General features: G+C 36.5%; 1 protein-coding gene across 2 annotated transcripts in view; it reads left to right on the top strand.

The window, feature by feature from the left end:
• The window catches only part of NCKAP1 (NCK associated protein 1), a 139838-nt gene that overhangs the window by 107246 nt on the left and 5605 nt on the right, over nt 1-26987 (top strand). For both annotated transcript variants that reach the window (XM_001369048.5, XM_001369070.5), the window contains 8 exons: nt 115-333; nt 525-655; nt 949-1046; nt 4231-4324; nt 7955-8037; nt 8488-8568; nt 10815-10908; nt 20359-20475. In XM_001369048.5, the coding sequence (XP_001369085.1) occupies nt 115-333; nt 525-655; nt 949-1046; nt 4231-4324; nt 7955-8037; nt 8488-8568; nt 10815-10908; nt 20359-20475 (917 nt within the window). The remainder of the gene's footprint in view (nt 1-114; nt 334-524; nt 656-948; nt 1047-4230; nt 4325-7954; nt 8038-8487; nt 8569-10814; nt 10909-20358; nt 20476-26987) is intronic.

Here is a 26987-nt window from a genome sequence, read left to right as displayed (position 1 = left end):
TTAAATACTACATCATTAAACTACATTTATAGTTTATATGAATTATTTGAATGAATGACTTATTTACAGAAATTTGAAAGATCTTTTATCTAGTTTGCTTTTTTTCCTTTAAAGGTCAATCGTGGGAATGACTATGTATAATCAAGCCACACAAGAAATTGCAAAACCTTCAGAGCTCTTAACAAGTGTGAGGGCATATATGACAGTACTACAGTCAATAGAAAATTATGTGCAAATTGACATTACAAGAGTATTTAACAATGTTCTTCTTCAGCAAACACAACATTTAGACAGTCACGGAGAGCCAACCATTACAAGCCTGTACACAAATTGGTAAGACCTTAAGTTGAATCAGTGTATATATGACATTCCCTTAGTATGATATATGTACATTTTCTTTATGTTGAAATAAATAAGAATATTTTGTAATAAATTTGTAATCCTTTTTAAAAGTATATCCAATAGTAAGTCGAATTATTGTTCGAATTTTTCTCTTTTCATAATGATCATATGCTTCTATTTAGGTATTTGGAGACTTTGTTGAGGCAAGTTAGCAACGGCCACATAGCTTATTTTCCTGCAATGAAAGCGTTTGTGAATTTGCCCACAGAAAATGAACTAACTTTTAATGCAGAAGAATATTCAGACATATCAGGTAAACTTTTATTAGAAGACTTCATTTGTTAATTTTGTAGTTTACGTTCTTTAAGTTACATTGTAAAAAATCAGTATCAAATTGGAGTAATTTTTTTAAAGTAAAATCTTGACTTTTAGAATTACTTCTTTGTCTTTTGTGATTTACCTTTGGATGTTATTTAGAATTAAAGTCTTTGACTTGTGCATTTACAGTTGCCTTTTCCATGTGATGCTTGGATATTCAAGGATTTCCTTTTAAAATGATTTGACTTAAATCTCAGGTGAATGAAATTAAATTGTTTTCTTTCTTAGAAATGAGATCACTATCAGAATTGCTAGGTCCATATGGTATGAAGTTCCTCAGTGAAAGCCTTATGTGGCATATTTCATCACAAGTTGCTGAACTTAAGGTAATGGTTTTCGTTATTTTTGTGTTTTTGTTTTTTTTTTTTAGTTCTTTGGAATAAGTTTTGAAATGTCACTGTAGAGGTGATTAAGCAAAACATGTTGTCTAGAATATTGATTATTTTATTATCTTTAATAATCAGAATTTCAGAATTAGAAGGCACTTTTTCTGAGACAGTTCTTTCTCTGCAGGTAGACATACACAAGTCATTTTTCAAATAATTCTGTTGACATATATAATACTTTCTTGGTTTTGCCCATTTCACTCTTCATAATTTCATGTAGGTCTTTCCATGTTGTTTTTTTAAATTAACCGTATCATTTCTTTCAATGCAATAGTATTCCATTACTATTATGTGTCATAACATGTTTAGCCATTCCCCAATTAATGATCATCCTTTCAATTTCCAGTTCTTTGATACTATAAAGAGAGCTGCTTATAAATATTTTAGTAGGTTATTTTCCTTTTTGCCTGATCTCCTTAGGAAATAAACCCAATTGCTGGGTATATTTTATTGTTTATATAGTGTTTTCCTCAGAGTAAAACTATTAGGTGTGGAAAGGAAATAAGACTGACAGTTTGTGGGGGAAGGGGCCAACTGGGAGTGGCAGTTGGGTCCTTTGACTAGCACTTCCTATCCTCTCTCCCCTTAAACTCCTCATTACCCCATACAAACCTCCCATTATCCCCCTGTTTTCCAATCCTATTTCCTTTCCCAATAAAATATTACATAGGTAAATAAGAATTGACCCATAGACCTGTGATGGTGAATCTCTGGTATGTAGAGTGCTCTCTGTGGACACATGTGCTGAGGCTCCCAGCCTGCACAAGTTCATTCCTAGAAAGGCAGAGAGACTCCAGCATAGATGCTCCCTTGCTCCTCTCTACCATGCCTGAGAACATTTTTTTCACAGTACCTGCCCATCAGCCCAGTGGGAGCCCATAGAGGGTAAGGTGAGTGGCTCACAGGTAGCAGTGCCGAAGGGGAGTAGAATACTCAGGCTACTCCTCTCCCCTTCTCCACACTCATTAAGGACATTCTTCACCCACCCTTCTGCCCAGCATCCAATGCAAGTGCTTATTTCCTCCCCTATGTGGGGAAGGGGAGTGGTGTGGGGCAGCACTCAGTGGAGAGGATTCTGGGCATGACACAGTCTCTAAAAGGTTCACCATCACTGCCATAGATATTTATTTCAATTGTGGATGTTGTTAATGATGTTAAGGTGGTTAAAAACCTTTCTCAGAGTTGGAATTCTAGTTTTTACTTCATGCTTCGTGTTCTTTTCAGTATGCTATGCTGTTTGTAAGGATAAGATTAAACTTTTTCTGTTCATTTTAAAATGAAATTAATACAAAATAATTGGTTCATTGCTTAAATGAGCTTAAAGTTGTGTTTTTTTTTTAAATATTTCTTACACAATTTTGAACTAAACAGACCAATATACCTTATTTCCATTTTCAAGGTGATTTCAGTTCTTTCTCAAGCAAAATACCTTTTTGTTATAGAGTGTACTAATGTTTGAATGAAGAAAAACAGATATTCTTTTTCTCCGTATCTGTTGGCTCTGAGTAAATTGTATTTTCAGACTCAGTCATTATGCATACATGGTGCTGGCAGGAAAGTGTGTGTTTATTACTTACTTGGGGTAAAATAACCAGTCTTCTCTCCCTGCTCAAATTCCTGGATTGTTGCATTTGGAGTCATGCCCATTAAACCAATTTCATTCCCTACCCTTCCCTGCCAAAAGAATTATTTTGGCAATTTCCAGATCAATTTTTCCTTCTTCTTTCTCACAGGGACCTAGAAGACATATACAAATTAAATAAATCTTTTATGACAAAATTCCTTGTTTGGATTTCTGCTATTGGTATTAGAATATTGTACCTGGGGTGTATGGGTTACAAAAAGATTCACACGAATAAGTAATGATTTCAAGAAAAGACAGAACATAAAATTGTAAGACTAATTTTTAGCCAATAAATCAATAAGCACAAAAATAGAACTAAAGAGTTGGAGCTTGTCTAATCATAATCTAAACCCTTCATAAAGCTTAAATTCTGTTTGTCATCCTCACAAGTTGATGGTTGTTTAACCTTCACTTGAATACCTGGGAAACTCGACTCTAGAGACATTTTATGTTTTATTTTTGGACAACTCTTAAACATTTGAATGTGCTTCCTTAAATTAATCTAAAATATACCTCCCTTTAATTTCCACCCTTTATTCTAATCTTTCCTCCATATGAAGCCCCCTTGAATATTTCAACCTAGAAATTGCATCATTATTTCTTTGTCTTTTCTTCTTTAGGTTAAACTTCTCTAATTCTTTAACCAGTTTCTTGTATAACATCTGATCAGGACATAATATATTGATGAAACTAGCGAATCCCTCATTTGATAGATCAAACTTTAATTTTTAGTTGCCACATCTTATAATTAAACTCAGTGAGCCATTACTGTAGGTGCTTACCTAAATGTATGAGTAGTAGAATCAAAAAAAGAAAAGTTGTCAAAATGAGGTTATACGGAATCTTTTTAGGTTACTTAATTTAATTGTTGAATATTAGAGAGGTACTATAGTTTCTTGAATAGTGAGACATACCATGAAAATATTGTGTAAAAGACTTAATTTTAATAGAGATAAACTGCTAAATTGGCAGATTATTCTCAGTGATTAGGGCCTTGGGCTGGTAGAAATTTCAAAGTAGAAATTAGTACACAGTAGTATATTTATACAGCACAAGTAATTGCTAATGATGGAACCTCATTATTTTAGAAGTAAAGAATTGTGAAAGCATTTTATTGTTATTAATTTCATCTGTGCTACAATGGCATTGTTTCTACTTAAATGAGTTCTGCATTTTTAAGTAAATGAAATATACAGTGTTTCTAGTAGAAAATTATTCTCCCAATTCATATATTTAAATCCATTTCTTTCTTTGTTGACTACTCTTCAAATATTTTTTATTTAGTTCTATAGTTGTGTTATGTTTAACATTCATAATTTGTCCGTGAGTTAAGGCTTACCTTCAAATAACTGTGTAGTATCTTTAGAGAAAAGATAATATGGAGCATCTGGATTTCATGAGTGTTATTACTGCTTGCCTGATTGCAATTTCCTAAGTATGCTTTTATCTTATTAATATACAACGGTCTATGCCTAATCTGAGATCCTTCTTTCCTTTCAGAAACTTGTGGTGGAGAATGTTGATGTCCTGACACAAATGAGGACCAGCTTTGACAAACCAGATCAGATGGCAGCTCTCTTTAAAAGATTATCTTGTGGGTGCTTTTTTTATGATTGTACCTTGATGTTTGCTTTTGCCTTAAATCTATATATAAATAGTGAAGTATAAAAAAAAATTCTTTTGATCTACAGTTAGAAAATATTCATGTAGCCAGAAGTTGTTAGGTACCCAGATATTCTCTTACAGATAATTTTTCTTTCACTCTAAATCAACACATTGGGATGCCATTATCTTTGACAAAGATAAATCCTTTTTTCATTAGCTAATTCTGTACCTTACCTCTTAACTTTTTATTTTTAGACAGTAAAACCTCACTAATTTAGACTTCACTAATTCACAGTTTTTGATAAAGCCTTAACTGTTCTGCTTGTTCTTTTCTTCAAAAGATATGGGCTTGCTTGCTAGATAATGTGAATAAAAATTGAAAGGATCTGTTTTAAAAGACTTAGTAATTATATGTCAAGGGATGCTTCTAATTACAAAATGAGTTTTATCTGTTCATTAAAGCAGGCCCAGCAGGACTTGATTTACTGGTTAGTTCAGTTTACTTTATGTATCTGAAGTAATACAATTGCATTTCTTAAAACTAGTACCATTTCATTTTAAAGTCTTCACTGTATGTCCAAATTATTATGGTTTTTCTGTATAGGATTATGACTTATGTTTTGCCATACTTATTTTAAGATAAAAATTAATGTATATACATTTATTTTTTAAATGTTTTTACTTCATTATTCACGTTTTCTCCAAAAGTTTCATTGAGTATTTACTCATAATCATAATGTATCTATATTTTTTAATGAAAAGGAACTAGTAATAGAAATGTCTTTGAAGAGACATTTTATTAGACTAGTCTTGTTCTCAAAAAAATGGAATGCTTAAGATTTAGAAACATTTTTTAAAAAAATTGCATTGGTGTCAATTGGTTGACATTGTTAGTTGAAAATAAGTATACTGTTACTCTAATGTTTCATGAAATGGAAACAAAATTTAATTTACTGAAATTTTAAGCAGAATTCACCAATTTTTGAAAGTTGTTATTCAGATTCAGAGTATTTAAATTTATATATATATGTAACATACATATATACACTTATATATAAATAATATAGTTTGCATTCAGTTGTCATTGTTGGAGTTTTCAAAAACAGAACCCATGAAAAATCTATAATCCGCATATTTTCAAATTTTCCTAACCTAGAAATCATGTAACCCAATTCCTCTTTTTATGTATGAGGAAATTTCTTTTCCCAGAGAGTAAAAGTGAATTCCTTAAGGAAGAGACAGGGGCAGTTCCAACTTGAATGCAGACCTTTGCCCCCAAGCCACTGGTCCTTCCACTATACTGTATTGCTTCTTTTTCAAAGACCATGGTTATGAAAGAGTTATACAGTTTAAAGGAGTAGGTACTATGTTGAATATTTTTCAGGCAATCTTAAAGAGGCAAAACTCCAAGCCATTAACAGGTTTATTGAGAGAGACCAGTGTCTCTCAGCAAAGCTGGGTCATGAGATTTTTCTCATAATCTTAAGACCCTTTAATGAGAGTTTTCTCCCATTTTTATACCCTATAATTATACCATTCAGTCTTCCACCCCAGAAGTCAATTACCAATCCTAGGTCTGTAAGGATGGTTGATACAATTAGAGACAATGAGAATATGATACTATTAGAGACAATAGGAAGGATATATATTTTCTAGTACTGATTGGGTATTATCTACTTGAAGAGGTAGCTCTGCTTCTTATTGAGTCTTGGTTAGTTGGGATGGCCTTCAAGTTGATATGGTAGACACTGACTTCATATTAATGAGGAATTCAAGGCATTAGCACTCCTTTGGATGTGCCTTATATGGTAATAACCAATGATCAGGAGGTCAGCAAAGATCTGAGGCCTCTACCTCTCATCACCCAAACATGCTTAAGATGAATGGTATAAAGTTACTGTAGGAAAAAAAAGAAGGTAGCTAGATTTACTATGCAGTTAGAATTTTTATTAATTTGCTATAATTCTTTTAAATCATTAATTAATCATTGTCCCATGTAAGTCACTTTCTTTTGGCTAAATACTGACTAATGCTATTATCTAGCAGGGATTAGGGATTCTCATTCTCTTCAGCTCAGTGTTGGAGATGGGAGGGCAAACAATTGAAGGTGAAATGGGTTCTTTTCAAAATTTCTATTTCAAGCACTGTTCTGATCTCCTAAATGGGTATCCTTTTTGCTCAGATTCAGGATTTGATATGTTTTTGTAGCTTCTTTATCTTAAGGGTTTCTTGGAATCTCCGTATGAATGATTTTTTAAAAAATAATTTTTAAATGCATGTTATGCACTAAGAACAAGTTATACAACACAAAAAAGATAGTCCCTATCTTCATGGATTTTACATTTTAATGGAGGATGCAGCCTATAAAGGTCACACTGGTTCCAGAGAACTGTTTTGATTAGGAAAGCTACAAGATGGTGAAGTAAATTAACATACTCTGTCCTGATGCTATGGTTATTTTGATTTGTTTATGATTTCAGAACTAGAAAGGGCATCGGGAGTGCAGGTCAACAATCAGAGAAATTGGCTAGTATGTAAACTGAAGCGTTCTTGGACTTGACATATTGAGGTTGTGTAGTACTCATTAATCAGTATAGTGCAGGCCCAGTATGAGAGTTACTGAGTTAAAAGGGTTAAATCTGCTAGTACCGAGTCTAGTCAGCTGGCCAACAAGCATTTTTATTAAGTCCTTACTATTTGACAATACTTTGTTAAGCATTTTGGTATTATAAGGAAAGGCAAAAACACAGTTCCTATCCTCAGGAGCCCACATTCTAAAGGGGGAAGACAATTTATGGACAATTATTTAAATTTTGTGTAAATGTCTATGTTGTGTGTATACATTTGTATGTATGTATATATATATATATACACATTATATTTATACATATGTGTATATATTTGTATGCATAACATATTTAGGTGCATTTACATATGTGTACATGTACTGATATATCTGTGTGTATGTGTACATACAGAGATATTACTATCAAAGGGAAGATACTAGCAGTAGAGGAAAGTCAGAAAGCCCTTTTGAATAAAGTAGAATTTGTTCTAAGGCTTGAAAGAAGACCAAGAGGCCAGGAGGTAAAGATTCCAATCATTTGGGACATCCAGTGAAGAGACACCAGTCATGAGCAAGGAATAGCATAGTAAGAGAATTGTTACTAGAATGTAGTGGGCATGGTAGAGAGTAGAGAAAAAAGAATGGAAAGGAAGTAGAGGATGGATCTGAATGGGGAAAGACAAGGAGATTAACCAGAAGTCTATTATAATAATAGAGGTATGAGGTGATGAGGGCCAGATGGTGACTGTGCAAGTGGATAAGAGAATTTGTGAAATTAGAAAGGATCAGACTTGACAATAGATTAGATGTATGGTGTGGATATGGGTGAGAAGACAAGATGAAACCAAAATTGTAAGCCAGGATGGCGAGGAGGCTAGAAATGCTTTGAAGAGTAATTATGTAATTAGAAAAAGATAGTTTGGGTTTTATTAATAGCTTGACTTTGAACTATCTTATGCCTGCCCCTTCTATCATTTCCTTTTTTTGGTTTGTGATGAATACATTTGAAGAACAATGTCTAATTTATCTTCTTCATCCTTTTAAAATTTTTAGCTGTTGACAGTGTTTTGAAGAGGATGACTATAATTGGTGTAATCCTATCATTCCGATCATTGGCACAAGAAGCACTTAGAGATGTAAGAATTCACTGTAAACATGTTCCCATATACTTATTTTTCCAGAAACTGTATCTGTATCTCAAACAGATCCAAAGCTATATAGGATCAAATCAGTTCTAGAATTTATTCCCCTATAAAAGTATGCTGTAATTAAAATTTTGTGCGGTGCTATTCAAACTAATTTTAGCTTTGAGTTTAACTTCCATGAGTTATAGTTTGACTGGATATCAGTTTCTGTGTTTTTCAACTTTAATAATATTTAAAACTTTTTCCCTTTTGGCTGATATCATTTTAGTATTGAGTACATTCCATTTCAAAGTGTTTAAATATTTAGTAAACAATTTGAAAATGTATAAAATAAAAATAACTTTCATAAAGACAGAATAGATCCACTTTTGCATTTTTGTCATTTTAGGAGTCCCTGATTTGAAATAATCTAGGTTAAATATGTATTTGTTGTCTTTGTAGGTCTTATCCTACCACATTCCTTTCCTTGTAAGTTCAATCGAAGATTTTAAGGACCACATTCCAAGGGAAACTGATATGAAGGTAATATTATTACTTGCAACTTTCATTTTTATAGTTAATAAAAATTAAATATTTTGTATAAAAATATGTGCATAATCCTAAACTAAATTTTAGGTCTAGCTATTTTAGAGAAATCATATCATATGTTTGTCCTTGAAATTAACTTTAGACAACTTCCCTAAGTGATAAAAAAAAAAATCAAAACTTGTCTCCATGATGCATGGGCATTCTGGTTATCCATGTTCTTTGATCATTTTATATAGCATATAAAGTTGACTAAGATAACTCTTCTTTGGTTTATGACAAGAACCGTTTTAGTCATGTATAGACCTCCATATCTATTTTATTTTAGACAGACCTCCATGTCTATTTTAAATTCTGTTAGAATATAATTCTTTAACTGAACACATATAGGCCTGGCTCTCTAAAGAAGTAAGCTATATCACTTAATTAAAGCTAGTGTACATACACTAGACTAATTTTACTAAGTATGCAGTTGAGCAGATTATAGTAGATATGACCATATGAAATAGAATTTTTTTTAATCCAGATGTAAGAGTGAAGGTTATGAGTTATGTGGACACATCAGAAAGGCTCAGGGGTTTGTAGCCTCACTAGTAATCTAGATTAAAAGGTGAAAGTGGTTGTAGGGAAACCTTTAGGCACTGTCAACTTGCAAACCAAATAACACTGTTTCTAAAAATGAATTGAATTATAGACCATTCTTAGTAGATGTAGGAATTTAAAAGGATCATATATATATATATATATATATATGTATATATATATATATATAATTATTTATATAATGAACTTGGGAAAAGTCTAAAAAGATAAGTTTCACAATGTCTATGCATACTTGTAAACCGTGCCTTAAAACAAGTTGTTATATCACTATTGGCTTTCTTATTGATCACTTTTTCTTTAATTCTACATTGTTATAGTCTGATAAACAACTCAAAGATATTCTGATATGTTTATATTATTTGAAAGTTCTAAAAATACAATTTGTCTTTTTTGTAGTTATTCACTATGTTTTTTAGTCTTGATCTACAAATACTGATTAGAACTATTTTCTTCTACATTCCCCAAATCCAATTAAATTCTGAATCTTGATATCTTTGCAGTCCTTATTCAATCCATGGCATCTTCTCTACTAATTGCTACCACCATAATTCAGGAATTAATTTTATTGGACCCATTGTAGTATTTTTTAATTGATTCCTATGCCTCCTATCTTTCTTCTTTCTATTCTGTCATTCACACAGCTGCCAGAACACCTTCATAGGTCTGATCAGATCACCGTCCGTGACATACAGTTACTTTATCTTAGTGTTAAAGGCTACCTGTAATTTGGCTCCTTTCCAGCCTTATTTGACTCTACTTCCCTTCTTAGACCCTTTGGCAAAGTCATATTACTGACCCTATCATTGACATTCAGCAGTGCTAGATTAGGGGTATGACTGTCTGTGTAGAGATGAGTTAAGAGTAGATGAGTAAATCATGGGAACTGATTAGAATTGAGAAAATAAGGGCAGGACATTTGAAATAAAGTATTAAATCAATTGTCTTTCCTCAGTCTTCACTCATTGACTTTTCCATAATTTTTGTCATTATTGACCAACAGTTCCAGGCAAACACTCTCTTCTCTTGGCTTCTCTGACAAACTATTTTTTTCTTGGATTCTTTTACCTATGATGACCAATCAGCTTTTATTAGTGGATCATTATTTATTACTTGCTTATTTAAGACAGCAGACCTCCTGGCCTTTACCCTCAGACCTTTTGTTTTTACTGTCAAGTCAGTCTATTTTGGGTTTAATTATCGTTTCATTTTAATATCATAGGATTTTAGGCCAGAAGGGAATTCAGAGCTCATTCAGTCTACCCCTCTCATTTTACACATGATGGAACTGAAGCCTAAGAGATTTATTTGGAGTCTCACAGGCAGTGGGCACTTCTGGAGTCAGTGTTCTTTCTGCTGCTTCTTCAGTATGGCATGGTCAAGTAAATTGGAATTTAGACAACCTCTCTCTGCCTACTGACCATATTATCTTAACCTCCTCAGAACTTCTTCTCATAGTAAATGAGGGGAATTTAACTAAATGTCTTCAGGTTGTGTTCTAGCTCTAAAGTACTGAAACAACTGTTCCATATAGGTTAGATGTTCTATAGATAAAAGTCTTGTCTCGGAAATTATCTGGTGTTCTCTCAAAATCTAATTTAGAACAAAACATCTTTTACATATAATGTTCATTATTCTCTCAGGTTGCAATGAATGTTTATGAGTTGTCCTCAGCTGCAGGATTGCCATGCGAGATTGATCCAGCCTTGGTTGTTGCGCTTTCCTCACAGAAATCAGGTAACAAATCAGATGTGGCAAACTAAAAGTGTATTTGTAAATATATTCTTTGTACTTTTTAGCAAATTCATTGTAAAATAACAAAGTTCCTATAGAAGTTCAGTTGAAACTAGCTACTATAGGTAGTATCCACATTATGAATCAAAATATTCCTAATGTAGAATTCATTATTAGAATGACCATTTTTTAACTCTACTTTCGAATAGATTCCTTTCCTAGTTTTTAACGTATAAAGAAGTTATTATATTTTCCTATAATGTTTTAATTTCTTTTAATCTCTATTTGGTCATCAAATCATCAAGGGTTTATTGAATATCCACACTTTACTAAGTTTCTCAAAGTGAAACTGTGTCATCCCTCACAAGTCTCATAAGAGACAACATGTACATTAAAAACACTAGCAGCTGAGGTGAACAGTGTAAGAATTGAAATAATATTTCTACCCAGATATATATTTTATAAAGTTTATTAGGAAGGGTAGACAATCATTCCTATAAGTAACCTTATCTAACCATGACCTATAACTAACATGGTCCCTAATCTGCCAGTCTCTTCCTCCATCCCTCTCACCTGCCTGCTCTGTTTCCTGACCTCTTCCTTCTTCCTTCTCGGTTCTCTCTCCTCTCAAGCCCAAAGCCTTGACTTTTATTGACGTACCGCATGTAGAGGGAAGCAAACCTGGCACAACTGTGTTATGTAAGGAATGTTTGATGGGCAGGTCAAGCTACTCAGGAGGGGGAAGCGAATGGATTTCCCTGACACAACAACCCCCCCCACCTCCCCACCCCCAACCCCCTGTGATCCTTTGGGAGATCCATCTCCCCAATGGATCATTTAAATATAATTATTTTATAACTCTAAATACCTTCTAGGTAAAAGTACATACAATATTGCATTTTCTAAGAGGGAGTTATAATAGTTAGAGATGAGAGTAAAATATAAGAACTGATTGATAAGACACATTGACAAAATGCCAATAAGGGGGCAGTCCCCTTTGGCATAAGAGTTTACATTCAGAATAAGTATGTTCAACCCCCTTCAATTCAGTTCATTATATCCCAAAGTTCATTCTGGATCTTTTGATGCAGTGTGTGGCTTCTTCAGGCATCTTTAAGGCACCTTCTCCAAAAGGATTCGCTTTCTTGATTCAGGATGTTGGCAAGTTTCTTTTCCAGAAATTTCTCCAAAAAATTTTAAACCTTGAATTTTTTTAGGATAATTACACAATCCCCCTGAGGAGGGTTTTGACAAATACCAGAATCACCCTGGGATACATGACTGAGTTATGAGGTATATGAAACATTTGTCAAAAGAAAAATAAACCTCAAAAATCCCAAATAAAAAGGAAAAATTAAATTCTGAATAAAAGTGAATACAGAAATGATAAAAAAAATCACAGGCAGGACCCAATTAAAGAGACTTATGTCCCACAAGCCTTTAGGACAATAGCAGCAATATGGCACTTTACCCATTTGTAGCCAGGACTACAGAAAATCGTCAAACTAGTAAGAGAGAAGGGACTAGGTTTCAGCAGCAAATGGGAAAATTCATTCCCTGGTCTGATTTTACCTTCACTGTCAGGGATAAGGGAAGCCAGGATAATAGCCAACCTGAGGTACTTGACAGAATATTGTACAAGGAGTATGGTACAAAGATCCTGCATCTTAACATATGTCAAACGCCTCAACCTTCCACTGCAATTCTCACACTAGGTTCAAGTCCTTTTGTATTGGCAGAGAAGTGCAACAATGCTTCCTGGATTGGGTTTGGTCCTTTTTGACCTCATGCTACTTGGCACTGTATAGTGGCTCTTTTGTTCCCTTCTTTTGGAATCAGATATAATCATTAAATAAATTCTCATAATATATATCAATCAATGGCAGGTTTCCATAATCAAAAGCCTTTTGAGTATGCATAATACTAGGGCTAATAGATACTGTAAACTTACACTATAAACATTACCCTTCCAAGTTAAAAAAAAAAACAACATTAATACTGATTTAATGTACTTCAAGTATCACCAAGGTTAGGAAAAAAGAAATAAAGGAAATCAAATATCTTATTACAAACATAGAGAGAAAAAAAATAATTTAAAAAAATCATAGTTTCACAGTTCACATTCCATGTGACAGTGTGTTAGCCAAGCAGAGGCAAAACACAAAAGGTGCTCACTCAAAAATTAAATTTATATCACTCTTAACTTGGCTAGGATTCACAGTGTGAGTGTACATAATTTTTTCACCACGTAAAAACCTTTTAAAAACAGTAGTACAACAACTGATACAGATTCTAAGAAGTACCAAAATCACTAAAGTAATAAGAGCCCATTAATGACAATAGCAAACAAACCCACTATCATTAGGAGTCACATGACTTGCTGTGTGACATATAAAAACCTTTGAACACATGAATACTTGTCACAAGTTCTATAGATTTAGCCAATTTTTCAACTTTGGCAAAGGTATTTTTTAACAGTCTATCATTACCATAATTCTAAAATATGGTGGGAAAGAAACCCAGAAAAACCTCTATACTGTTGATGTAGAATTACAATTCTTCATCCATTTCGAAGCTACTAGGCTTCACAAGAAAAAATCATTCCCACCTACTGAATGAGATTGTAGCACATCACAACTTTACTAAGCCACTTGGGCACCTCCCTCCCTTTTGGTATGAGACTGTCACAGTGTAATAGAACTGTCTCCAAAATGTTCCAACCATTTTCATATGGAGCTGAGGACTAAAAAGTGAAAATCACTGTAGATACGTCATCTGTTACATTTAAAATAAATGCAGAGATCGGAAAATACAACAATGCCATTTAACTTTATTTCTACTACAAATGGACCCTTACCTCTTGTTACAAACAACTCAGAGGCAAGCAAAGAATCAGTCAGAGGTAGGGATGCTCCCACATATCTGAAAACCACTTCTGAGGACTCATGAAAATCAATTTAAATTATTAGACAATTAACTTCCCAAAACTTGTATACAGGTTGAAACCAATGTGATGGAGTCCATCCATCAACTCTATGTGACAATTAACAAAGGCACAAAAGGAACAAAATTTTGTTTGTGGGCTTTTACAATGAACATTCTTTTACAGTACACGGTGTAAATTAAGACAATTTAACAGAAAATTTCAATTTTGATAACTTATGAAGTGGTTGATAGTAAATTACATATATCTTGTATTTAGAATTGAGTTACAGAGACTTCTTCATTCTGGGGAGGGGAACAAACTGAAACAGTTAATATTAATAAGGCAATGAGGTCTGAAAAGGCTTAAAATTCACCTCCAGACTCTTTGAGGTTCCTTTCCCTCCCAAGTACCATCATTCATCACAATTTCTTTGTTCATATCTCTGGGGTCCCCCATCCTGAGGGGAGTTCCCACATTGAGTACAGGTGTTTGGGTGTGAGTTTTGATTTACCTCATTGGATTAACTATTCCTTTTATTACCATCATCATTCCTGAAACTTCTATTCCTATTTTCATGATCCCTCTCCTTACAATTCATAATTACATGACCAACTTTTCCACAAAAATAACATGTTAGTGGTAGTTTTGTGGATTCATTAATGGAGCTATGATCTCTCCTTGCTTAACCTTCACAACTGTTTCAGTTAATTCTTTTATTTCCTTCCTCAATGTCTCTACTAAAGAAGTGTTCTCTTTATCCTTCTCACCCAGTTTAGAAATCAATTCCTTTATTTCCATCTTTAATGCTTCCACTAAATCAGTTTTCTCCTTTTCCTTATGTCCCTCAAAAGCATAAAAGGCCACTCTTTTCAATACTTCAAGCTCCATAGTAGACCAAATTTGAAGAGCTAGTCATGAAATAATTCTTAACTCCCTTACAACTGTTTTTTACAAATTGTATTCTGATTTGTCTAATGTCCCGTTCTCTGTCCTGATCAAGCTCAATATAGCTGCCTCCCAAGGTCAATAAGGCTATCCATTAACTGGGACATGCTTTCACTGTCTTCTTGCTTAATTTTTAGTCCATGTACCAGGCCTATCAGAACAGGTTCTCATTACTTTTTGCAATGCATTTCTAGTCTGGCATAGTTGTAAGTAATCTTAATCTGAATTTGGGTCCCATTTGGGATCTTCAGTTGGCCAATGAGTTGTTCCCTCTCCCTGGACCTGATTAACAAGAGAAAGAATCTTATTACTTTCACTTTCTTTTAACAAGGCCTGGAGAAAATCTTCTACATTGAGCCATGTGGGATTATATGTCTGAAAAATGCTTTCAAACTTATTTATCACCACCACAGGCTCAACTTCATATGAAGGTGTTTTTTCTTTGAATCTCTCAATGTCCTGTGTAGAAAAGGCTGTATGATATCTAATGTTTACTAAGTCTTCAGGTCTGTTATAGGTAGGCACAACTCTTAGAGAGGGAAAAGACCTTTATTTGGATCATCAGTGGCCACTGCTGATTGGCTTGTGTTCTGGAGTTCAGTGTAGTGGGTTGTAGTGAGACTGGTAGGGGAAGGAGGTGGGATGATAGAATGGAGCTCATCAGGAGGTGGGGAGGCAGAAAGAAAAGATTGAGGGTGGGTAGAGTGCAATGGGGGAGGGGCTTGGGGCAGGGTGGATAGGAAGGGGGTTGGGATCGGGTATAGGGTAGAGATGAGTAGGATGGGTGAAGTCTAGAGGAGTCATAGTAAGGTGGATGGGAAGGCGAATACAGAAAAGGATTGAAGTAGGGATGGTACTTGTGGGGATAGGGGAGTTGGTGGGTAGTGGGATGTTAAGGGAGGGTAGAGAGGTAGATTGGGGAAAAGGTGATGGGAGGAGTAGGGGATAAGCGAGATCTGACAGAGAGGAGTGGAGGGTTTCAAGTACTGGTTTGGGCCTGTATGAGGAGAAACCTCACAGGCGAGGGGGATGGTAGAGTGTGTTTCTTGCTAGATTTAACTGAAAGAGTTAAGCTAGAATGGTTGGGTTCCAAAGAAAGAACAGTTTTATCACTGGAGGGAATGGTCAGTTTATCAACATGATATGCCCACAAGAACAAGTATTTATAACCTTTGGAATCTTTGTTTTTAATGGCTAACTTCAAATCTTTTAAGATCTTGAAGTCAAAAGAGCCATATTTTGGCCAGGTAAAAGATATGTCCATCCATGCCTTACAAAGCTTTCTAGCTTCTTTCTTTGTCATTCAATTCTCCTTAGGCAAATTAGGATCACTCCAAGAATTTAAAAAGGTATGCAGGGGTGAATCAGAAGGAAAATTTCCTGATTTCCAATATTGTCTAGCCTGTATGTCCTATTTAAGCCAGTTTGGGTATTGCTAAATGGTCAGCTTAAACAATGAAAAGTTCCTAAAACATTAAAAAAAAAATGGAGACACAAAGTTCTTCAATGTTATTGTGGAAGACAATAAGAGGAGGTTTAAAACAAAAGGCTAATGTAAGGAAACAGTAATTATTGCACAGCAATAGTATCAATAATAAATGTATATTTAGTGTAATAATTGTTAATAATCAATATCAACATGCATTTGTTATATTAATAATTAATAAACTTAGTTATTGATGATATAAGTAATTAATAATACAAATTTATAATCATTGTTGTTAATAATTAATAACCATAAGCAAGTATCAATCCTCAATAATAACCATTTGTAAATAATGATGACGAATAATAATTATTAAAAATTAACAAGTATTGTTATTGATAGTATTAATACTATTGTTTTCTAAAAGTATTCCTTAATATTGCGTGTAATTAATTTGATTTAATGTTAGCTTTGTTCAATTTTGGATATTTGGTTTTAATTTAAATTGAATATTATTAATATTTCTTATTACTAACCCTTTTTTGAATATATTCAATATAATAGCACTATTTTAGATCACTAGTAGCAGTAGGAAAGAAATTCTTTTTATTTTCATGCAGTTTTAATTCTTCTTTTTTTTTAAATAATTTTTTATTTGATCATTTCCAAGCATTATTCATTAGAGACAAAGATACCCCCCCCCCCATTGCCGACGCGTGATTCCACTGGGTTTCACATGTGTTCTTGATTCGAACCCATTTCCATGTTGTTGGTATTTGCACTAGAGTGTTCATTTAGAGTCTCTCTTCAGTCATTTTCCCTCAGCCCCTATAGTCAAGCAGTTGCTTTTCATTGGTGTTTTTACTCCCACAATTTATCCTTTGCTTGCGGATAGTGTTTTTTAGATCCCTGCAAGTTGTTCTGGGACATTGCATTGACCCTAATGGAGAAGTCCATTACCTTCGATTGTACCACAGTGTATTAGTCTCTGTGTACAATGTTCTCCTGGTTCTGCTCCTACTCCTTTCGCTCTGCATCACTTCCTGGAGGTTGTTCCAGTCTCCATGGAATTCCTCCACTTTATTATTCCTTTTAGCACAATAATATTCCATCACCAACATATACCACAATTTGTTCAGCCATTTTCCAATTGAAGGGCATCCCCTCATTTTCCAATTTTTGCAGTTTTAATTCTTGACAGTAGGTGGTGCTATAAATTCATCTAGAGTGGAAGGCACCTGTGGGTAAGGCCTATCTAAGCCAGCAGTCAGATAAAGAGAAAGAACACAATTGTGCCTTTTGTTATGCTAAAGAAGGCAGGCACTCTCCTAGGGAAGTTTGAGAAACAAAATGTGACTTTTGATATGCTCAAGGAAGACAGGCACTCTGCAATGAAAGTTTGAGAGTGGGGGAGGGAGAGGAAAATTCAGAGAGAAAAATGCAGTCTGACAAAAAGTGCTGAGGATGGAAAAAAGAAAAGAATTCTAAAAAGCACTTCCTCTTAGCTTAGTTCCAAGGACTGTTTTGTGTGTGTGTGTGGGGGGGGTGTAAACCTCAAAATTCCTTAGACTTATAAATGTTGGAAATTTCACCATTGGGAAATCTCATACTTGGAAAATTTCTTACTGATAGTCTATTGGAATGTGAACCCCATTGACATGGGAGGTTCCTCCTCCTCCTTTCTTAAGATTACTTTAGGACAGAAACCTTTTGCTGAACAATGGAAAGGACTTTGACCTATGCTTAAGCATAGAACAGGAATTTCTTTGAGTCATGATTGATTTTAGAATTGATACAATGGAGATACTTGGAATCAATCTCCACCCTATTCAGTCCTAACAGGATTGAGGAAGGGCTGCAGCATAGATCAAAATTTAATTATTTGAATCTCTACCCTACTCAGGTTAACAGGATTTAGGAAGGGCTGTAGCAAAGGATCAAAGATTTAATTATTTGAAAATATGACCTTCAACAGACATGTGCAAAGCCAGAGACCTCTGGGCGGTCCTGGGTTAAGCTAGAGCCTCCATTGGCACAGGGAAATTGATGGACAGTGATTGGTAGATGTGAGAACTGAGGGGAGGGGACTTGGATGGTTTCCTTAAAGATAGGGGGGTCTGAAGACTCAGGGGAGGGAGTTGAGGAGTTGGTCTGAGTGGTTGGAGTGTGCTCTGAGAAGCTTGCTCTGAAGGAAGCTGAAAGGTGGGGGACTTTGAGACTGTTTCTCCATTTTGGTCACGTGAGTAATAGGGACTGATCTTTTTCTTTGCCCCAGCTATCTAAGGGCTTGGGCCCTTTGGCCCAGCCTAAACAGAAGGGGTATTTAAGACTTATTCCCTTCTCTCCCCTATCGCTCTCTCTTTCTCTCTCTCTATCTCTAATTCCTTTCTTCCTCCTGTTTGTAATTAAACTCTAGGAAAAGGTTGACGGCTGACTTGAGTTTTCATTTAGGAATTACATAGCTGAATTCCTTGGCGACCTTAAATTAATATATATATATCAGTCTTTTAAAGTGATTTCCTTGTCACAGGGGGTGGGTAGAGAAGGGAAAGAAAAATGAAGTTTTAACCCCTTCCTCTCACCCAGAGTGAACAGCCTTGTGTTTTCAAAGTTGAGGGGGAGAGGGCAGGGAGCTCCTAACCCTAGTTCACAGCCTGGAAGGACCCCCAGGATTAATTTAATGGGTGTCTCCAATCAGATCCCTGCCACAGCTGCCCAGCAGGTATGGCACTCAGGAAAGTCAGGCAGATACTGGGGGCTGGGAAAGATCTGTTTGATCCTAGTGCCTCTTGGTTTAAAAAAAAAAAAAACAGTCCCATTTTGAATGGGGGGGTGCTCCCATGTTCTGTGCTAATCGCATGCCTGGGGAGCCCAAAGCCTTTTTTTTTAATTGACATACCACATGTAGAAGGACACAAACCTGGCACAACTGTTTTATGTAAGGAATGTTTGATGGGCAGGTCAAGCTAAGCATGGGAGATGGGGATTATCAAGTATTTGATATGAGGAAGAGTAAAAAGTCTATTGCAATTGGATGGTAGTGTTTGTGGAGGAATATAAATGTAGTAAAATTGTTAGGTATTTTGGGATAAAGTGTGAAGAACTTTGAATGCCCAGTAGGAGAGTTCATATTTTGTCCTTAGGATAGCAGAGAAATGCTGGCTTTTGTGGAATAAGGTGAGCAGAAATACACTTTGGCAGTTGTGTGGAGCATTGATTAAGTAGAGAGACTTGAGTCAGGGCCCTGATTACTTTATCCTTATTGCAGCTCTTTATGATATACTTGTTTACATCTACTATTATCTTTTCCATATATTCAATTTTTGGTTATCCATGATTTTGGAGACCAGAGTAGTTGATGCTTCATGAGTTAATCACAAATTTTAATCATATTTTACCTTTTCCATCCCCCACATCTGTTTCCAGGGTTTTTCCTTATCCTTTAGTGGAGATTTTAGTGTGTATGAACATATTAATGGGTTAAAAAACTAGTAATAAACACAGATGAGGAAAAGCTCTGAGGTATTATAAAATAATATCCTAAATAAGTAAAGTCTTTTGTTTCCCCAAAGCAGAGTTTCAGGTTCATTAATAATTAGGTCTGTTTTGGTTAATTAAATAAGCATGACAAGCAGTAGATAATATTGGAAACCCACTCTATTTTCTTTATGTTAAATTTTAGACTATGGAGCCATGTTTTTTAATTTCAGCAAAATTTTTGGAAGGATTTCTCAGGAGAAATGCTAAGGAAATAGATGTCTAAAGGGTCCAAAGTAAGATTTTCTTAGAAGCTGATAATTCCTTTCCATTTCTGAATCAAGAACTATAAGAAATCAAAGTTTTTGAAATAACTCCTCTCTTCTCCTTCCCTCCCTCCTCTTTTTGCTCTATAGTCTTTGGAAAAAGTTAAAAACATATTTTTTGTAAAAGTTATATATATATATATAATTTTAGAAAAAAATTAACAACTTTTGATTGATTTTATCCCATGTTATGTGACTAATACCAAATTCGGTTTAGTTTTTATGTTTTTACATATCTAACAGGTGTGGTTTTAAAATTTTATAATTTGGATTCTGTCTCACATAAATGTCTACCTTTTGGCTATTCTTGTTTAAAATCCCTGTGTTTTTATTCTCAATTTTTTTTTCCCCAGAAAATATTAGTCCAGAAGAAGAATATAAAATTGCCTGCCTTCTTATGGTTTTTGTGGCAGTTTCTTTACCAACATTGGCCAGTAATGTTATGTCTCAGTACAGCCCTGCTATTGAAGGTAATAGAGCTTTACAATTTCTAATAAGAATGTTTGACTGTTGGAGAGGAATGGCATTTATTAGAAATGGTTACCTTCCAAAAAGCAACTTGTATTATAATTCTTATATTGTATCCACAGGCCCCATTATAACTACTTTGCAAAATTTCTGTGAAAGTTTTTCGTCTTAGAATCAATACTGTGTATTTGGCAAGGCAGAACAGTGATAAGAGCTAAGCAGTAGGGTTAAGTGACTTGCCCAGGGTCACACCCACATTTGAACTGTTGTATGGGATTTTACCAGGAACTTCCTAGGAAATCCTGCAACCCAGGAGGGACTGTTGCTTTTCCCTAACAGTCAGAAGAAAGCCCAGAGGGTTGTTTGCCTGGTTATTCTGGGGTGGACCCAGAGAGCCAGTGATTCCCTCTCCTGTGGACTTTCTGAAGATTGCCTATCCCAGCTGCTGCTGCTGAGGAGTAGATGTTCAACAGAGCTGCTGGTGGCTTCCTACTGAAACTGCTGCTTGACCAAAAAAAGGACTCTAGTTGTGTGAGATCTACTTTGGCCTTGTTTTTGCCCCTACCAAACCTTCCCTAATATTAATTAATTAATAATTTAAGGAGTTCGTTTAGAGTAGTTATAGGAAGTTATAACGGTTTTAATCTCTGTTTTGGGGTAAAAGTTATTCCCTGATTCCCTTTCCTTTCTCCCTTCAGTTTAATAAACCTGTTATTTTGTTATATTGTTATAGTTTTGAACCCTTATTCTACCCACCTATTTCAGTTGGCAAGTCAGTAGTACAAATATACAGGAATTGGCCCAGGCCAGAGCAGATTGGAGGTAATTTATAATAGCTGACAGTTAGGGAATCTTGCAACATTCCATTGTCCTTCCCAGCACCTGGTTGCTCTCCAAGGTGCTGGTACATGGAACTCTGACTCTTGATGGACATAGTTTAAATTTTAAATAGACTAAAGACCAAATGCACATGTGTTAGGAAGACTTTTTTTGTTGTTTTTCTGGTTCTGTTATTTGGTGATTGTAATTGCTAATCAAGGTGGATATTAAAAAAATGTATCCTGTGTTTAATAACAACTTCTTGTATACTTTGAACATCATGTCAGGAGACATGACATGCTATTTTGCATTTTTTTCTGGAATTGTTTCCTGTATATCTTTTATGGGATTTTCACCTTGTTCCATCATTACTTTTATATTATCTTGAGTTATGAATGGATGGAACCAATAATGTCATTGGCTGTAAGAACTGTTTTGGCTTATGTACCATTGATATGCTTATGTTTAATTGTGTTGTATAAATGCAGATTCTTGTTTCTTGGTATTGGTTATAACTTGAGGGCAGTTGTTCAATGGGTAACAAAAGATTCAGAAATGAAACAAATGATAATGAAAGATAAAATAGAAGCCATGGAACTATGTATGAAGGAGATAATGATTTTAATTAATGATATCTTGAATGATTTAAAGGGTAATGTTACTGGTAAGGAATTTAATGAAGGAAATATTAAGAAAATGTCCAGATTGGAAAGGGAGAATGTTGAATATAATAAGAATCATGTTTCTTTGTTCCCTCTAAGAGATATACTGGTAATTACCCAGGATGAGATATATAAAGTTAAAATATAAGTTATTTACTCCTGAGGATTCAGAAATTATCAGATGTAGAACCCCATGCTTTTTCAATGATCTTAATAAAGAAGTAAAGGAATTTCAGAGGGCAATAGAGATCTTTGACCCTGACTGCACTGATTTTTTTCTTACTGATGACCTAATTACCAATTCACAGAAGAGATCAGAAATGATTCATCTTTGACCCCATGGCCACAGTATTTTGAAGGAATATATGTGAATTCATCTCCTGATTGTAGAAGGATAAAACAGGCCAGTCCAATCATTGATGTAATGAAAAGGCATTCCAAAAACCAAATGGTTGGTCCAAATTTGAGAGCATAAAGCAGAAATAGAATGAATCACCAACCTATTCTCTAGAAAGAATAACAGGTGCTACTGAATTAATATTAGGACTCAATGTGTTAGCAGATGACACAATTGCCCACATCAAGAGACTATTTGTTAAGAACACTTGTCCCAAGATAAAGTTATTTTTTTTTAAACCCTTGCCTTCCATCTTGGAATCAATACTGTGTATTGGCTCCAAGGCAGAAGAGTGAGTGGTAAGGGCTAGGCAATTGGGGTCAAGTGACTTGCCCAGAGCCACACAGCTGGGAAGTGCCTGAGACCAGATTTTAACCTAGGAGCTCCTGTCTCTAGGCCTGGCTCTCAGTCCACTGAACTACCCAGCTGCCCCCATAAAGTTATTTTTTAAGAATAATTGCCCAGACTGGGAAGAGACAGGTTTGGAAGAGTTAAAGAGAAAAGCAACTTATTTATGCATGGACAGTGACAATAGATATGAAGACAGGGATTTGAGGGAAAAGTTAAGGGATGCTGATAGTAAAGCAAGGGGTAGTGAAATAAAGGAAATAAAAGCAGTGGCAGCACTTAGATCTGTGCAACCAACCAGTACAGGCCAAGATAAAGGAGATCTGGACTTCCAAGATGTTTCTTATATAATTGAGTAGGACATTTTGTGGGGGAATGTAGATTTAGAGGGCAATTTTCTAGGCAACTGAATCGAAATAATGGATATAATAGGCAGTATAATAATGGATGGAATAACAATAATTATCAGAGAAGAAATAGTAATAATTGTCAAAATGATTACTGTTAGGGAGCTCAAGCACCTGATTTGAACACAATGCAAAAGTGGGTAAAATCAGGAGGGAGACCCAAGTACAGCCAAGTGGTTAGTGGACATAAGGGTGATGCCTTACAACAGATCCCAAAACCTCTGGCCTCTAGGCCTGGCTCTTAATCCATCCAGCTACCACTTCTTCTAATAATCTTTTAAGTAAAAACCTGGTTTTCTTAATACATAACTATTTAGAATGGAGAAGCAGCATAGTATTATGCAAAGGTGTCAGAACGTACAGGCTGCAAAATTCCTTCATGTGAGGAACAGTTTAGAATGTAATTGAGAGATGTTTAATAAAATAAATAAAAATGCTGTACAGCATCAATAATTTTAATTTGTGGTTTTCTAAATCAATATTCTGCCCTCAGAGATTTTTTTTCTATTTAAATTCGACAACATTGTTATAGTAGATAGAGCACTAGACTGGGATCAATAGGTCTGGTTTTGAATCTAGCACTCAGTTTCATTAGTTCTTTGATCACAGGCAAGTAACTTAACTTCTTACATTAATTGCTTTATCCATAAAATGGGGATACTGATTCTTACATCACCTACTTCTCTAGGTTATTATAAGAATAGCAAAATTTTATAAGCCTCACAATTTTACTTCTAAACACAAGCTTATTATTTACATATATCCATATATATGTGTGTGTGTGTATATATATATATACACACACATATATATATATATATATATATATATATATATATATATATATATGTATATGGGTATATGGGGTGCTCAGGGAGGGGTAGTATCTCTGGTATGGAGGGCTTGTTGTGCCCTCCTAGGGCAGCTCTCCAGCCTCTGACCCCTACCTGACACCCAGCTCTTACTTGTGGCTCCCAGTAGCTGCTAGCATGCGGCAGCGGCCACACACCGGGCAACAGCTTCGACAGGCCGGCTAAACCTTGTGAGGGTAGCCATCAGGTCATCGACCCCTGGTGAACCAGGGCTTTGCTCACCCAGCATGTGAAGACTGCTTCGGTGGAACAGGCGGAAGAAACCAATAAGAAGGCTCAACGGCTGAGATGACGACGCAGCAAAGCACTGTGGAGTGCTTAGGGCGTGTTGGAGCACAAAAGACAGCACGGCCATCCAATGCAGCTGAGGAAGTCTCCAGACGTAACAATTTTTCGTGCCAATGGACCTAGGCTTCCAACGCCGAGAGAGTGGGACTGTTTCTGTGCATTGACTTTTCCACTTAAATCTCTTTCACACACAAGTATCTTTGTGCACACTCATCTATCCTGACCCCGTCCACCCTCTTCAAGACCTGCGGCGATGGGGGAGTGGCGACGCAACAGGTGGAGGTGGCCACTGGCAGTTGTAGTCACGATCCTGCACGTAGGCAGCCCACGGACCAGTGGTCGCTCGGCCCTGTGGGCAGCAGGGACGTTCGGCAGCATCCTGGACGACTGAGTAGCCCTCTCTAGGACAGCACTGCTCACCCTAATCAAGGGAGGGGACTAGAAAAGGTGTCCCAAACATTGCCTGCCCTACAAACACCCGGTTAGCACACTGCAGCTGGCGGGTCATCCCTGTAAGTGGTCAAAATCAAAAGAATCAAAATACAAAGAAACTCCTACTAGGAGCATGGAACAGCAGAACATTACTTGATAGAGAGAATACCCCAAGACCTGAGAGAAGAACAGCTCTAATCGGTAAAGAACTGGTGCGATATAATATTGACATTGCAGCCTTAAGTGAAACACGCTTACCAAAAGAGGGATCACTCAGTGAACCCACCACTGGATACACCTTCTTCTGGAAAGGTAGAGCCACAAATGAAGACAGAGTTCACGGTGTTGGCCTGGCTATCAAGACCAGTTTGCTCAAACAGCTGCCAGACTTGCCTGTGGGCATCAGCGAGAGGCTCATGAAGATCCATTTGCCTCTCAGCAAAAACTGGTATGCCACAATCATCAGCGCATATGCCCCAACACTGACCAGCACAGAGGAGACCATCGAGCAGTTCTACTCTGACCTGAGTGCTGTCCTGCATTCAGTGCCCACAAATGACAAGCTGATACTACTGGGAGACTTCAACGCCCACGTTGGCCAGGACCATGAAAGATGGAAAGGAGTGCTCGGCAGACACGGCGTGGGCAAAATGAACAACAACGGCCTACTGCTACTCAGCAAATGCTCAGAGTTCGAACTCACCATCATGAAAACTGTGTTCAGAATGGCGAACAAATATAAGACAATGTGGATGCACCCACGATTAAAACAGTGGCATCTCATTGACTACATCATTGTATGCCGGCAAGACATCCAGGATGTAAAGGTCACCAGAGCCATGAGAGGAGCTGAATGCTGGACAGACCACCGATTGGTTAGAGCAACTCTTCAAATGTGCATTGTGCCTCGCCATCCAAAACGCACCCAGACAGTTCGCGCATTTTAAAACGTGAGTTGTCTTAGAGATCCATCTTATTTGCAAACATTCCAGTCCTGCCTGGACGACAAGCTGTCTGCCAAGGGACCACTCACTGGAAGCTCAACTGAGAAATGGAACCAGTTCAGAGACGCAGTGAAGGAAACATCAAAGGCAGTCCTAGGCCCCAAACAACATAACCACCAGGACTGGTTCAACGAGAACAACACTGCTATTGAAGACCTATTGAGCAAAAAGAACAAAGCCTTTATGGAGTGGCAAAATAACCCAAACTCTGCTCCTAAAAGGACAGATTCAAGTCTCTCCAAGCCACGGCGCAGCGTGAGATCAGGAAGATGCAAGACCGATGGTGGGGGAAAAAAGTCAGAAGAAATCCAGCGGTTTGCTGATACGAAAAACTACAAACAATTTTTCAGTGCCCTCAAGACTGTCTATGGGCCATTAAAACCCACCACCACTCCCTTGCTATCCTCTGACGGTGACACTCATAAAAGATAAAAAAGGCATCAGCAACAGGTGGAAAGAACACTTCAGTCAGCTTTTCAACCGACCCTCTTCAGTTGACCAAAGCGCCCTTGACCAGATCCCCCCAAACCACACCATTGAACAACTTGACGTCCTTCCTTCAATAGAGGAAGTCCAAAAAGCCATTAAACAAATGAGTGCAGGCAAAACACCCGGTAAAGACGGGATCCCAACCGAGGTGTACAAGGCCTTAAATGGAAAGGCGCTCCAGGCATTCCACATAGTGCTGACCAGCATATGGGAAGAGGAAGACATGCCCCCAGAACCCAGAGATGCCTCCATCATAGCCCTATACAGTAACAAAGGCTCACGAGCAGCCTGTGACAACTACAGAGGCATCTCACTACTCTCTACTGCTGGAAAGATTCTTGCCCGTGTTATACTCAACAGACTCCTGTCATCTGTTTCAGAGCAGAACCTGCCTGAATCACAATGTGGCTTCCAACCAGATCGCAGCACCATTGACATGGTCTTCATTGTGAGGCAAATGCAGGAAAAATGCCTTGAGCAGAACCTGAGTCTCTACATTGTCTTCATAGACCTGACAAAGGCGTTCGACACAGTGAACAGGGACGCATTGTGGGTGATCCTCAGCAAGCTCGGTTGCCCAGCAAAATTCGTCAAACCGATCCAGCTCTTTCATGTCGACATGACAGGGGAAGTCCAGTCTTCGATCGCTTCAACATCTCCAGTAGCGTGAAACAAGGCTGTATCCTCACTCCGGTACTATTCAACCTATTTTTCACCCAAGTATTACGACATGCTGTGATGGATCTAGACCTGGGCATCTACATCAAATACTGACTAGATGGCTCACTATTCGACC

This window comes from Monodelphis domestica, chromosome 4, assembly GCF_027887165.1.
Source record: "Monodelphis domestica isolate mMonDom1 chromosome 4, mMonDom1.pri, whole genome shotgun sequence".
Taxonomy (NCBI): Eukaryota; Metazoa; Chordata; class Mammalia; order Didelphimorphia; family Didelphidae; genus Monodelphis; species Monodelphis domestica.
This window is presented reverse-complemented; position numbering and strand designations above follow the sequence as displayed.